General features: G+C 50.4%; 1 protein-coding gene across 1 annotated transcript in view; it reads left to right on the top strand.

The window, feature by feature from the left end:
- The first annotated feature begins 3617 nt into the window (after positions 1 to 3617).
- Positions 3618 to 12950, top strand: part of LOC116951910 (uncharacterized) — a 28565-nt gene continuing 19232 nt past the window's right edge. The window contains exons 1-5 of the mRNA XM_076073962.1: positions 3618 to 3903; positions 7205 to 7368; positions 10341 to 11309; positions 11940 to 11998; positions 12701 to 12817. Coding sequence (XP_075930077.1) covers positions 3867 to 3903; positions 7205 to 7368; positions 10341 to 11309; positions 11940 to 11998; positions 12701 to 12817 — 1346 coding nt within the window. The 5' untranslated portion in view covers positions 3618 to 3866. The remainder of the gene's footprint in view (positions 3904 to 7204; positions 7369 to 10340; positions 11310 to 11939; positions 11999 to 12700; positions 12818 to 12950) is intronic.

Here is a 12950-nt window from a genome sequence, read left to right on the forward strand (position 1 = left end):
CCCTCTCTTAGCCCGGTGGACCACGTTACCCCTCTCTTAGCACAGTGGGCCACGTTACCCCTCTCTTAGCACAGTGGACCACGTTACCCCTCTCTTAGCACAGTGGACCACGTTACCCCTCTCTTAGCACAGTGGACCACGTTACCCCTCTCTTAGCACAGTGGACCACGTTACCCCTCTCTTAGCACAGTGGACCACGTTACTCCTCTCTTAGCACAGTGGGCCACGTTATCCCTCTCTTAGCAGAGTGGGCCACGTTACCCCTCTCTTAGCACAGTGGACCACGTTACCCCTCTCTTAGCACAGTGGACCACGTTACCCCTCTCTTAGCACAGTGGACCACGTTATCCCTATCTTAGCACAGTGGACCACGTTATCCCTATCTTAGCACGGTGGACCACGTTACCCCTCTCTTAACACAGTGGACCATGTTATCCCTCTCTTAGCACAGTGGACCACGTTACCCCTCTCTTAGCACAGTGGACCACGTTATCCCCCTCTTAGCACAGTGGACCACGTTATCCCTCTCTTAGCACAGTGGACCACGTTATCCCTCTCTTAGCACAGTGGGCCACGTTATCCGTCTCTTAGCACAGTGGGCCACGTTACCCCTCTCTTAGCACAGTGGACCACGTTATCCCTCTCTTAGCACAGTGGACCACGTTATCCCTCTCTTAGCACAGTGGACCACGTTACCCCTCTCTTAGCACAGTGGGTCACGTTACCCCTCTCTTAGCACAGTGGACCACGTTACCCCTATCTTAGCACAGTGGGCCACGTTACCCCTCTCTTAGCACAGTGGACCACGTTATCCCCCTCTTAGCACAGTGGACCACGTTACCCCTCTCTTAGCACAGTGGACCACGTTACCCCTCTCTTAGCACAGTGGGCCACGTTATCCGTCTCTTAGCACAGTGGACCACGTTATCCCTCTCTTAGCACAGTGGACCACGTTATCCCTTTCTTAGCACAGTGGACCACGTTACCCCTCTCTTAGCACAGTGGGCCACGTTATCCCTCTCTTAGCACGGTGGGCCACGTTATCCCTCTCTTAGCACAGTGGACCATGTTATCCCTCTCTCAGCACAGTGGACCACGTTACCCCTCTCTTAGCACAGTGGGCCACGTTACCCCTCTCTTAGCACAGTGGACCACGTTACCCCTCTCTTAGCACAGTGGACCACGTTATCCCTCTCTTAGCACAGTGGACCATGTTACCCCTCTCTCAGCACAGTGGGCCACGTTATCCCTCTCTTAGCACGGTGGGCCACGTTATCCCTCTCTTAGCACAGTGGACCATGTTATCCCTCTCTCAGCACAGTGGACCACGTTATCCCTCTCAGCAACGTGGACCACGTTATCCCTCTCTTCAGTTTTTTTTCAGTTTTCATTTATTGGGTATAACCCTGTGAGCCATGCGGCTATTGAATCGGGTGCAACCGCAACAAACAAAAACATGAACAAGGAACATCTTAAAGTGACAACACGCAACAGAAAAATCCAAGAAAAAACAGCAAAGTCTTCCAGAAAAAGCACCGTATTTCAACGCTGTGTGTAAAAATCCCAGTGGGATGCAAGTCAAACAATAACAACCACAAGACAATTTAGATGAAAGTTATCAGTCTCACTCTGTACTACAACAAACAAATATGGCTAAACCAAAACGTTTCCGAAATCATAAAAATAAAGCTATAAAAACAATGTAACAGTGATCATAGGAACTGTGATTCAAATTTCAAAATAAACGATGTACATAACATGTACGACCAAACTTTGCAGCCGTAGCTGGCTACGGCTGCAAAGTAGCAGTATCAAACATTTTCAATGCACCTTTAAAGATCAGCACACTATAATCAAAACTCAAGATCATACTTTGCAGCGGTACATTTGATTTCAGGCCACTGAATAGCAGTGGCAGCTAGGGGTGCACAACTCCTCCAGAGCAGTTTTGAGTGAAGATCTCACAGGTGGGGACAGGGTTTCCCAAACTCACGACCCCGACACCACCACGCTACGACGTCTTTGCGCGTTCACCAATTTACTCCACCCCCATTCTAATGAACTCGTCCCCATGCTGCACGCGCCCGATGATTGTTACACACGCCCCACGTGACGCGCTATGCAATTAACGATGTCTGCGTAAGATAGACGTGCACATAAAGACACAGATCCCTCGCGTATCACGCTAACAGACCGTTGGGGCAGGTGCTGTCTGCGAGCACCTATTAAGGTCGGAACGGTACACACGATGGTGGGTGGCCAACACCATGCCCGACCGCCTTTGTCTCCCCAGTGGCGATGTTTACACACCATGTACCATTTTGAGGTTGAGTCAACTTAGGGGAGGCCCAGGACCGGTTGAGAATAATCGTCGCTCGCGTTGGCCGTGAGCAGGAATCGAACTTGGGTCACCGGGTTCGTAGCGCAGCGCGCTAACCGCTACACCACCGCTCCACACATTCAATACGCGCACACACGCGCGGCTCTATTCAGCGACGTTTCGGCCAATAGCCCCTTCTTCATAGCCCAATAGAGGCCAGAGAGACCGAGTGGATGTTCAGAGTTGGAGACTGCACTTTACATCACGGTGCCTGTTGAGAATTACTTTTTATAAATTACTCGTTCTGCTGAAGTATGAGTAGTTTACCTATCAATTCTAAGACAAACCTTTCAGTGATAATAATAAACACAACCATGACTACCTAAACCAATTTACATTACAACTAAAATAACAATTAAACAAATATATTGTTGCCACGTTACTTTCCGATTGGCTGACCATTGCACAATTAACAAAATAATAAAAACAATCAACACACTCGTCAATAACAACACCACCGTGTGAGTGCGTGGCTTTAAAAAGAAAACACTGTGTATATAACAGGAAACGTTTCGGGCAATGGCCCTTCTTTGTAGTACTGGAATCGCTCCAGCACATTGCGAGCGCACTGAAGGGCGGGGCAGGCGGAGCCAGGTGAACACCTGTACGAGACCACGCCCATATTTCCACAGACCACGCCCCCACATAGGCTCCTCCTACTCTCGCATTTTTCCAGTCCCCCTTGTGTCAACCAATCGACGCACACCTCCCCTCTAATCCACGCCCATATTCGTCACATGCCCCGCCCACCGTTACGTTTGGACCCCTCCTCACTTGCGTTAACCAATCGACGCACACCTGCCACCCCGAGTTTACGCTAACATTTGTCACATGCCCCACCCACCCTCGCATTTGGCCCCGCCCCTTGCGTTAACCAATCGACGCATACCTACCCGCAAGTCCACTTTTGTCACAATTACCCTCGTCTACCCCGCCGCGTTTGGACCTCCCCTCTCTCTTGCGTTAACCAATCAACGAACACCTGCCCCCGAGAGTTCACGCCCATATTCGTGACATGCCCCGCCCATCGCTGCGTTTGAACCCCCCCTCTTTCGCGTTAACCAATCGACGCAACACCTGCCCTCGAGTCCACGCCCACATTTGTCACATGCCCCGACCACCCTCGCGTTCGGAACACCCCCCCCCTGCCTTGCGTTAACCAATCGACGCACACCTGCCCCCCCAGTCAACGCCCACATTCGCGACATGCCACGCCCCCCACAGACACCTGGCCGAGTTCCCCCTCCCCTCATCCCCACAACCTTGTGCACGTGACCAGAAACTGGGCCTAGCCTCTCCGCCTCTGCCTCCCGCGCAGCTCTTCGGGGGTTACGCGAACCTCCTCCTCCTCCCCCCCCCCCGTGCCACCGCTCGTCCCCAACGGGGGATCAGCGGCGGGGACCCCGGATTGAAGGGGACCCTCCCCCCCCCGCGCGCGTGGTGAGGAGGAGGTGGAGTGAGGGGGGGCGCCCAAGCCCAGGAGTTTATGGGGACCAGGCTCCGCGTTCGTTTCCTTCCCTCAGGTGAGGGAGGCCGCGGTGGTGTTTGTTGTTGTTTGTTATTGCGCGGTGACGTCGCGCGCCTGATGAAGGACCCGTAGGTCGAAACGTCGCCGAGTGGTTTTGTGCGCCCGCCGTGTCGCCGAACAGTTACCAGTGGTGTTTTTGTTTTGCTTCATCGCGGCGATTATCGCCGCTCGCGATGTCGACCGGGGTGCGATCGCCGTAACGTCGTCCCCTTCGGCACAAACAAACAAAAAATATGTCGCGATGGGATCATCGTTGCCCGTAAATGTTTCATTTCCACACTAAATATGTTACGATGTAACCAACTCTGGACTGATTGCAGATTATATAATGTTCAGCGTAGCTCCGTTTTAAACGCGCGTACAGCACGTGACATTTGAACTTGTTCAAGCTGTGTCGGGTGGTGGAGGGTCTTAACGGCACGCTATTTGACAGATAATTAACGTGGCCAAATCCCCCCTGCAAAAAAAAAATCCATTACGAATGTGCGGTTAGAATTGTATACACATAGCTATTATCCAATACATAATTACTTTGCAACAGGTTTTTTTTGGGAGCAATTGTAATTGATTACGAAACGGCATGATTTTCACGGTTCCTGTCATGATTTAATTGTTTATTGTGTAACTAACAGCATGTGCTGGATGATCGTTTCGGACCGCTCATCAACCGCATTATATCGGCGCGCGTTCCGCGTTGTACGGACGGTGTTCCCTCGTGGAATCCGATGAGCTGTAAAGCTCTTTTTCACATGTCCAGTAGGAGTGGGTCAACGTTACAACAACGTCCAATTAAAAAAATAACACGATAAGATTGCAAAGTACAGGAAAGGTAAACAAATAACTTTAAGGAAAATATACAAATAAAATAAAAATTGAAAAATGAGAATAGGTTTTACCCTTTCTGGAAATAAAACCGGAGGCGTTAAGATGTTCAAACACTGAATAAGAGCCTTTTGCAAGGAATGAAGTCTGCATTCACCACAAGTATTTGTGTAGAACATGCAAACAAACATGCTCTGAACAGGTCCCTGCAGGGTGGGCTGGTAGGAACATTGGAATTTTGCGCAATTTTATGACATTGTTACGCATTCCTCTTACGTGACTTCCAAATGTTGGGTGCAATAAGACATATCAAGTCTCTGCGCTGTCTATTGCTGATTTTACACCCAACAGTACGAGATTTCACTTCGTTAAAGTATTGAAAGGGGACGGACGGACGGACACATTAATCTATTGCAGGCTGGTACACTCAGTTTACAACTTCGTTCCTACCAGTATAATTAATGTGTAGCGGCATAGTGCTGGCTGCTGGTGAAAAAGGGGAACTGCGGTGTACGGCAGTATTGAAGTCAGCAGGCCATGTTAGACACGGGAGGGGGGCATCTATAGGAAAGGTCACAGAGGGGGGGGTAGGGGTGGTTCCCCATGGGGAAACCTCTGGAACTCGCGAGTAGGTTCCAGAGAGGGGGCGTGGGAGGTGGCTGAGCGAGGCCACTCTGAAAGTGGAAGAGGGGCTCCTGTGAGGGACCTCGTGGCTTGTGCCGGAGTGGGATCCACGTCGTGCTGTTCAAGATCGTCGTTGCTGTCGTCGTCACTCGACATTGCGCTGCTAGATGGTTGTTGGCTGTCTCGGTTCAGCGCCGTCAGCGTTAGACGGTTAGTGTTGTGTATAGGTTAGCAAGCCACTTAGAGTTGTGTATAGGTTAGCAAGCCACGTAGAGTTGTGTATAGGTTAGCAAGCCACGTAGAGTTGTGTATAGGTTAGCAACCCACGTAGAGTTGTGTATAGGTTAGCAACCTACGCAGAGTTGTGTATAGGTTAGCAAGCCACGTAGAGTTGTGTATAGGTTAGGAAGCCATGTAGAGTTGTGTATAGGTGTATAGGTTAGCAACCCACGTAGAGTTGTGTATAGGTTGCGAAGCCACGTAGAGTTGTGTATAGATTAGCAACCCACGTATAGTTGTGTATAGGTTAGCAACCCACGGAGAGTTGTGTATAGGTTAGCAAGCCACGTAGAGTTGTGTATAGGTTAGCAAGCCACGTAGAGTTGTGTATAGGTTAGCAACCCATGTAGAGTTGTGTATAGGTTAGCAACCCACGTAGAGTTGTGTATAGGTTAGCAACCCACGTAGAGTTGTGTATAGGTTAGCAACCTACGTAGAGTTGTGTATAGGTTAGCAACCCACGTAGAGTTGTGTATAGGTTAGCAACCCACGTAGAGTTGTGTATAGGTTAGGAAGCCACGTAGAGTTGTGTATAGGTTAGCAACCCACGTAGAGTTGTGTATAGGTTAGCAACCCACGTAGAGTTGTGTATAGGTTAGCAAGCCACGTAGAGTTGTGTATAGGTTAGCAACCCACGTAGAGTTGTGTATAGGTTAGCAACCCACGTAAAGTTGTGTATAGGTTAGCAACCTATGTAGAGTTGTGTATAGGCTAGTGACTGCAGAGTGTCTACCTACGTGGGGTGTGTATTTTCCCGATGGTGCTCGTTAAATTAAAGAAATGCCTCCAAGTCTTATCGTCTCCGAGTTAAGTCACTACATCTGCAATGTCTCGTGTAGGCCAATCAGTTTCAAAGACAATGCATATATTATCAGAGCATGTTTGTTTGCATGTTAATTACAAGTACGTGTGGTTAATGCAGACTTGATTCCTTGCACAAGGTATATATTTGTTTGAACATCTTAACACCTGTTTTATTACCAGAAAGGCTACAAGCTATTCTTATTTTTCATACTGTGATACTCACAAAAGGTCCCATGATAAAATTTAATATTTTGTTGTCTTACCAGGTAAAGCCCACTTGATCTTTTCGGTTCTTTACAGAAGCAAACTTTGCTACAAATGACAGCTCAACGAAGTGGCTTATCTGGAAATGTATAGGCTCTTGTCAGATGTTTATGGGCGCCACTGTGGCGAGATGTTAACTACAGCATCTGGTATACAGAAAGTGGTGGGTTCGATCCAGACCCTGACGCCTGTATATTTGGAGTTTGTGTCTCCCCCCCGTGGTTGTATGAATTTTTCTCCGGGTCCCCCGGTTTTTCCCTCCACGTTTAAAATCAACATGCGTTTAGGGTATTTGACTGCTGCTATTAATTCCACGCGATAAGCCACTGCGTTGCACTTATAAGTTGTGGCCAAGTCGCTTCTGAAAAAGACCTCTATAGCTCGGTGGGCCTTACCTGGTAAAATAAAAAAAGCTAGTTTTCAATATTCGTAGTTTTACTCGAACCAAGACCTGCTTTGCCGCCTCCCGTTAACGAATGTCGCCACTGCATGTGTTTGGGCAGGGCAGAGTGGGGCGCTGACGGGGACCGAGGGGGCAGTTCGGCGACAACCAGGGCCGTCGTCACACCACGGTGTCCAAAATCCCAACCAGTTTCACCAGTTTCACCAGGACCACAAGGACCACAAGACATACCGCATCCCATCTGCCAGGGGAACCTCCAGTAACGTACGTATGTGTATGTTGAACTCCTTTCGCCGGCGTACGTTGCCAGCCGTGCTCATCGGAGGTGCGGCGGAAGGACAACATAGCCCACACTTTGTTTACACTCCACGCGTACCTTGGCTGGCATGTATCGCTTTAGGAGGTTTGGGGGGTGGGGACATACCTCAGTGAGACGAACCGAGGTCAGATTTTTTTTTGGGCAAAAAAATATATTTTGCTGGCCGGGTTGAAGTCCAGACTGTGGATGGGGTGAAATTATTTCGAGACTACAATCTTAAACTGCATTGCATGAATGACCTGTAGCCTCGTTAGGCTTTGTATTCCATCGCTCAGTAACTTTGAAGGAGACGAACGTTATTTATTTAAGGGTATTCCAGTAACAACAACGCAGTGCAAAAAGAAACTGATGCAGACAAAATACAAAATTATGCAGGACAACCACCAGATTTTATAATAGTGATTTACCATTCTTTCTCAGTCCTGTCAAGTCATGGGGGTTGGTTGACCATGCTTCACCATGCTGGCCAGAGCCAGTTGATTAAAGGATTTTGGGGGGGGGGGGTGGGTGGGAGGTGGGGTTACCAGGACAAGTTTGATATCAAACGTCTCTAATGTCAGCTATGGCCTGGGATTGAATTGAGGTTACTGGGTCCATAGTGCAGTGTGAGAACCATTGCACCACTGTGTTATTAAGGTGATCGCTACATTTAGCTGTGAGGTTGCCTAATTTTTTTCCGCCGTAGGTCTTTATAGCGTTTATCGTCCCGGGTCGATGTCGAAATCATCCGACCATTCGACCGAGTTCAGTTAACCTTGGTATTCCACTTTCTAGCCAGCACCAGAAGAGGCCGTCCTCCACAATGTGGACGTCTGTTTGGTGGACACCACCAAAGTCGTGTGCGAGTAGGGGTGACGTGCCCACTAGCATGCCTGCCAAATCGGTGTGCCAAGCCAGCGTGCCAATTTCGACAGTAGCCACACACTAGTCTTATTAAGCCAGACCCAAGACAATCCAGCCAGCTGGGGCCAATGGGTCATACATAGCTCGTCTTTGGTGTTTCCTTCCGGTCAGACCGCGCGCGACCTACACAAGAATGACGTCGCCCAAGTGCGGTAAATTGACTCATGGACAAGTGAAGTTTACGGGACTGCTTTGGCAGTGATGCACAAGAACATATAAATAAAATAAATCACAAAAAGCTCCTTTCTGTCCCCACTCCTTCCTCCGAAGTATTGACGTTACCCGGAATGTCAGCCTTTTATTTTCGCGTTTAAAAGAAATGCGGTGCGAATGAGTAATTCGGTGAGATTTTTTCAGGGAATGTCACACAAAGATGTGCGGAGGCTTTTGTAAATGACACATTCACATGCAGGTCAGGGACGTAGCCGGCGCTCAGTTTCTCCCTGAATGTTTTCTCGGTCGCTGGTGGACTTCGAGCAGGCACGTGACTAGCAGCCACAACCGTAGTGAGAGGTATAATGGATGTGGTGTGCCGATTGCGACATGTTTTTTTGGGATCGCTGGTAGGCTGGAGGCATTTGATCAGTAACAACAGGCATAACGAGAGTTATGATATAATGTCATAATTTAAGAAATGCAAAATGATGATTGAAGCATCTCTGGCACGATACATTTTGCGTGCCAGGTGCAGAAATATGTTCTGGCTTGCCGACCCGGACATTCTTGGCTGAAGTTATCCTGTTAATAACAAATGCGTAGATTAATGTTGTATTCTTTAAGCTCACAACAACATGCGTAGAAACGTGCGCGTAAGGGGCAACGTTTTTCTCTTTGTACATGTTGTGTTGCAATGGCTTCACGTCACGCCTGCGGTGCGCATTTCGACACCTTTCCAGTTCAAATTGTAAGTTTATTTTGTTTAACCGGGTGAGAACTGAAGGCTTCTGGATAGTCTCATTTGTCATTAGCTTGCCGACAGGCATGGATGATTGCTGCTGTGTGTGATTCCAATTGAGTAATTTGTCGTGTAATTTTTGAATTTTGAAAATGTGGACCCTGACGCCATTACACAGAATCAGAAGTGTATTTCTCTAGCCGTTTCTCGAGTAAAGCCCATTAAGCTAAAAGATACATTTTAAAGGGGTGACCTTGGCTGGCAGCCAACATCACAGCATTCCACAATTACAGGTAAAAAAATAATACAAATTATATCGCACAATTACATTCACACTTAAACTTGGCCTGCTCTTGCGAGTGACTTCAGGGGATCTTTAACGTCCATTCTGAGTGAAGCAGACGCCGTGTAGTTTTATTATTGTTATTACTGCGGCTATTACACACTGTAGTATTAATCATGGTGGCCGCTGGATTCGAACTGTCAACGTCTGCAATGAGCGTTGAACGCGCTGCCGCTAGGCCGTGTGTGTTGGGGTGTGCAGTAGACGTGCGCTGACATGTGCACTGGAGAGAGTACGTTCGGCATGTGAAGCAATTGGCGGGACCCCGGGGTCCCATCGCTGCTCCGGGGTGGGAAAAACCGCGTAGCGACACGAGTCTTGCTGCCTTACCGACAACAAAACTAGTGGTCAATCGATTGGCCTCGTCGAGAGCTACTCAGGGCACTAAGTTTCGTAAAAAGTTGAAAAATTACATAAACACGTTAAATTCACTGCCTGGGGGCGGGCTCGCCTTGGCAAAGAAGCTGAGGATCGACGGCTGACCGGAGGGCGTTGTCACCGCGCGCGACTGCGGCGGACGCCCCCCCGGGGCTTGCGTTTGGCCGGTGGGGTGGCACCCATCGTTTTGATCGCCACCTGCTGCTGCTGCTGCTGCTGGCGCGAGTCTGGGCGGGCGGCACGTTGCTGTCGGGATCACGAGTGGGCGGACTGAAAAATAATCATTATTGACCTAATTTTTGCGGGACCCCGGGGTCCCGCCAAATGATTCGTGTGTTAAAAAGTGTTGCGTTGAGTTGCGTCAGGGTGTGTGATGTGGCATTGGGTGTGGCGTGCAGCGACATCTTCCCAGTGGCGAGCGAGCGAGGCAAGACCCTGACGCTCATCGCCTTGTCCCGCCAGCGCAGCACAAGCACCAACACGGGGACAGCCTGCAGAAACTAGTGGAGAACAGTGACCGGTACAAGGAAGGTCTGCGTGAGCTAGTGCATTACAAGGACGGGCATAAGGAGAGTCTACAGAAACCAGAATACATCAAGGACGGGCATAAAGAAAGTGCTTACAGGCTAGCGGATGACAAGGACCGACACAAGGAAAGTGTGTATAAGCCAGCGTATAGCAAGGACAGGCATAAGGAGAGTGTGTACATGGCAATACAAAAGAAGGAGAGTATCCCGAAACCAGTGTACGATAAGAACCAGAATAAGGAAATGCTGTACAAGCCAGTATATCATAAGGAGCGGTACAAGAAGAATTTGGACAGATCGGTATATCATAAGGACCGTTATAAGGAATGTGTAGACAAGCCAGTACATCATAAAGACCAGTATAAGGAAATTCTGGATAAGCCGGTACATCATAAAGACCTGAATAAAGAAAGTCTGTGCAAGCCAGTACACCATCAGAACCAGTACAAGGAGAGAGCCCCTCAGCGAGTGCATAACAGGGACCGGTCTACAGACAGTCCGGTTGATAAAACTCAGAGGGCAGCCAAGGAAAGGGGTGACAGCCCGAGTCACACGACCGTGCAGAGGCAAGAAAGGCCGAGTTGGCAAAAACCGAGTTTGGAGAAGTGGGACCCGTTCCGACCGAGACGGACGAGGCAGGTGCATCCCGACGGCAGCCACAGCCACACCTGGAGTGTGGTCACACCGGGGTCTGGAGCGAATGGGCCTCATCGAGGGGTCAAGGGGACCCGAGGGACGGAGGGGGTCCGCGGGGCAAAGGAGCTGGCGGGGTGCGCCCTGTCGAAACGGTCGCAGGAGGAGTACGCGTGGCTCGCGGAGCGACTGGGCGAGCAGGGAAAGGTGAGGGCTCCCGCTCCCATCACTGCTCCCCGATTTGTGAAAGAAAACTGAAAAACAAATTCCTGTACCAGGACTACCTGCACTGACACTGTGGCCCACCACTTGCACCATTGCCCACTCACACCTGGACCGCAGCTATCTGCATCACCACCACCCACTCACATTTGAACCACTACCACCACCCACACCCACCTGCACTACCACCAACAACAACAACAACCGCCATTCACCACTAAGTGGCGGTGACGTCACCACGACGCTTGTGCCAGGCTATGTGCATTTGATGCCACGTGAAGTGTCGAACACCCGCTGGCAGGAGGTCACGGGGCAGACCCAGGTGCCACGGGTCAACTCACTGAGATGGCCTGCTGATGCACTACCACCTGTACCACCACCACACACCTGTACCACCACCACCACCCACTCACACCTGGACCACCACCTGTGCCACCACCTGTGCCACCACCTGTATCACCATCTGTACCACCATCTACTCACACCTGCACCACCTCTGCACAGCTACACTGTGACCTGTACCACTACCCACTCAAACTTGCATTTCCCCCCCCCCCCCACCACGTGGGTTTCATTGCAGTAGGAGTTACTAAATTTATGCCTCTGGTTCCACAGAAATGCCGGGCATACTCGGAGCGTTGCTCGCAGGTTAAGCACAGCACTGAGGCCGCCAGGTGAGTACGTGTGTGTGACTCTGCGTGTGCTCGCTGCCGGGCAGTGGTTTCAATGCTGCGGTACAAACCTGGCGACCGGAGTTCGATTCTCGCTCACGGCCAACACCGGTGACGATTATCTGAACCGCTCATGGGCCTCCCCTAGGTCGACTCAGCCTCAAATGAGTACCTGGTATGGTGTGTACGCATCGCCGCTGGAGAGACAAAGGCGGTCGGACTCGGTGCCGGCCACCCACCCCCTCGTGTGCCATGCCACAACCTTCATTGGTGACCCAACAACAGTCTGTTAAGGCTATTAAGGGGGATCTTTGTGTGCGCGCCTCAAGGTGTACCTAGTCTGGCACTAGCGCCACTTAGTGGCAGCGGTGGTGGTTCTTGTTGTGACTTTGTTGTTGTGACTGTGTGTGAATATACGTGGGGAGCGGTGGCGCATGCTTAGCACGTGCTGTGCTACAACCCCGCGACCCATGTTCGATACTCACTGCCAATAATCGGTGACGAATATCTGAACCGGTCCTGAGCCTCTCCCAGGTCGACTCCGCCTTAAATGAGTACCTTGTGCGATGGGTAAACATAAGCATTGGTGGAAACGAATGTAGCGGAGAGAGGTTTTGGACACGCCACCCCCTCGTGCACCGTGCTGGCCTTAACAGCCTGTAAAGTCTGCCCGGGGCGATCTTTGTTGTCTTTGTTTTATCGTAGGTTTGAGGAGATGGCTGAACAAGCAACGCGGCTGCAGGTGCTCCTGGAGATGGCGCAGAGGCAGGGGGCACCGGCCCCCACACACACCTTCACGCGCGAGACTCTGCACGTGCCCAGGTTCCGCACACACCCCAAGAAACACCCACAACATCCAGCCTCCTCACCAACACACGCCACAACACCCAGCTACCCACCAATGTGCACCACCACACCCCACAACTCCCAGCCACCCGCCAACACGCACCACCAC

The sequence above is a fragment of the Petromyzon marinus genome, chromosome 44 (genome assembly GCF_048934315.1).
Source record: "Petromyzon marinus isolate PM22_M1 ecotype Great Lakes invasive population chromosome 44, UKy_Petmar_22M1.pri1.0, whole genome shotgun sequence".
Classification (NCBI taxonomy): Eukaryota; Metazoa; Chordata; class Hyperoartia; order Petromyzontiformes; family Petromyzontidae; genus Petromyzon; species Petromyzon marinus.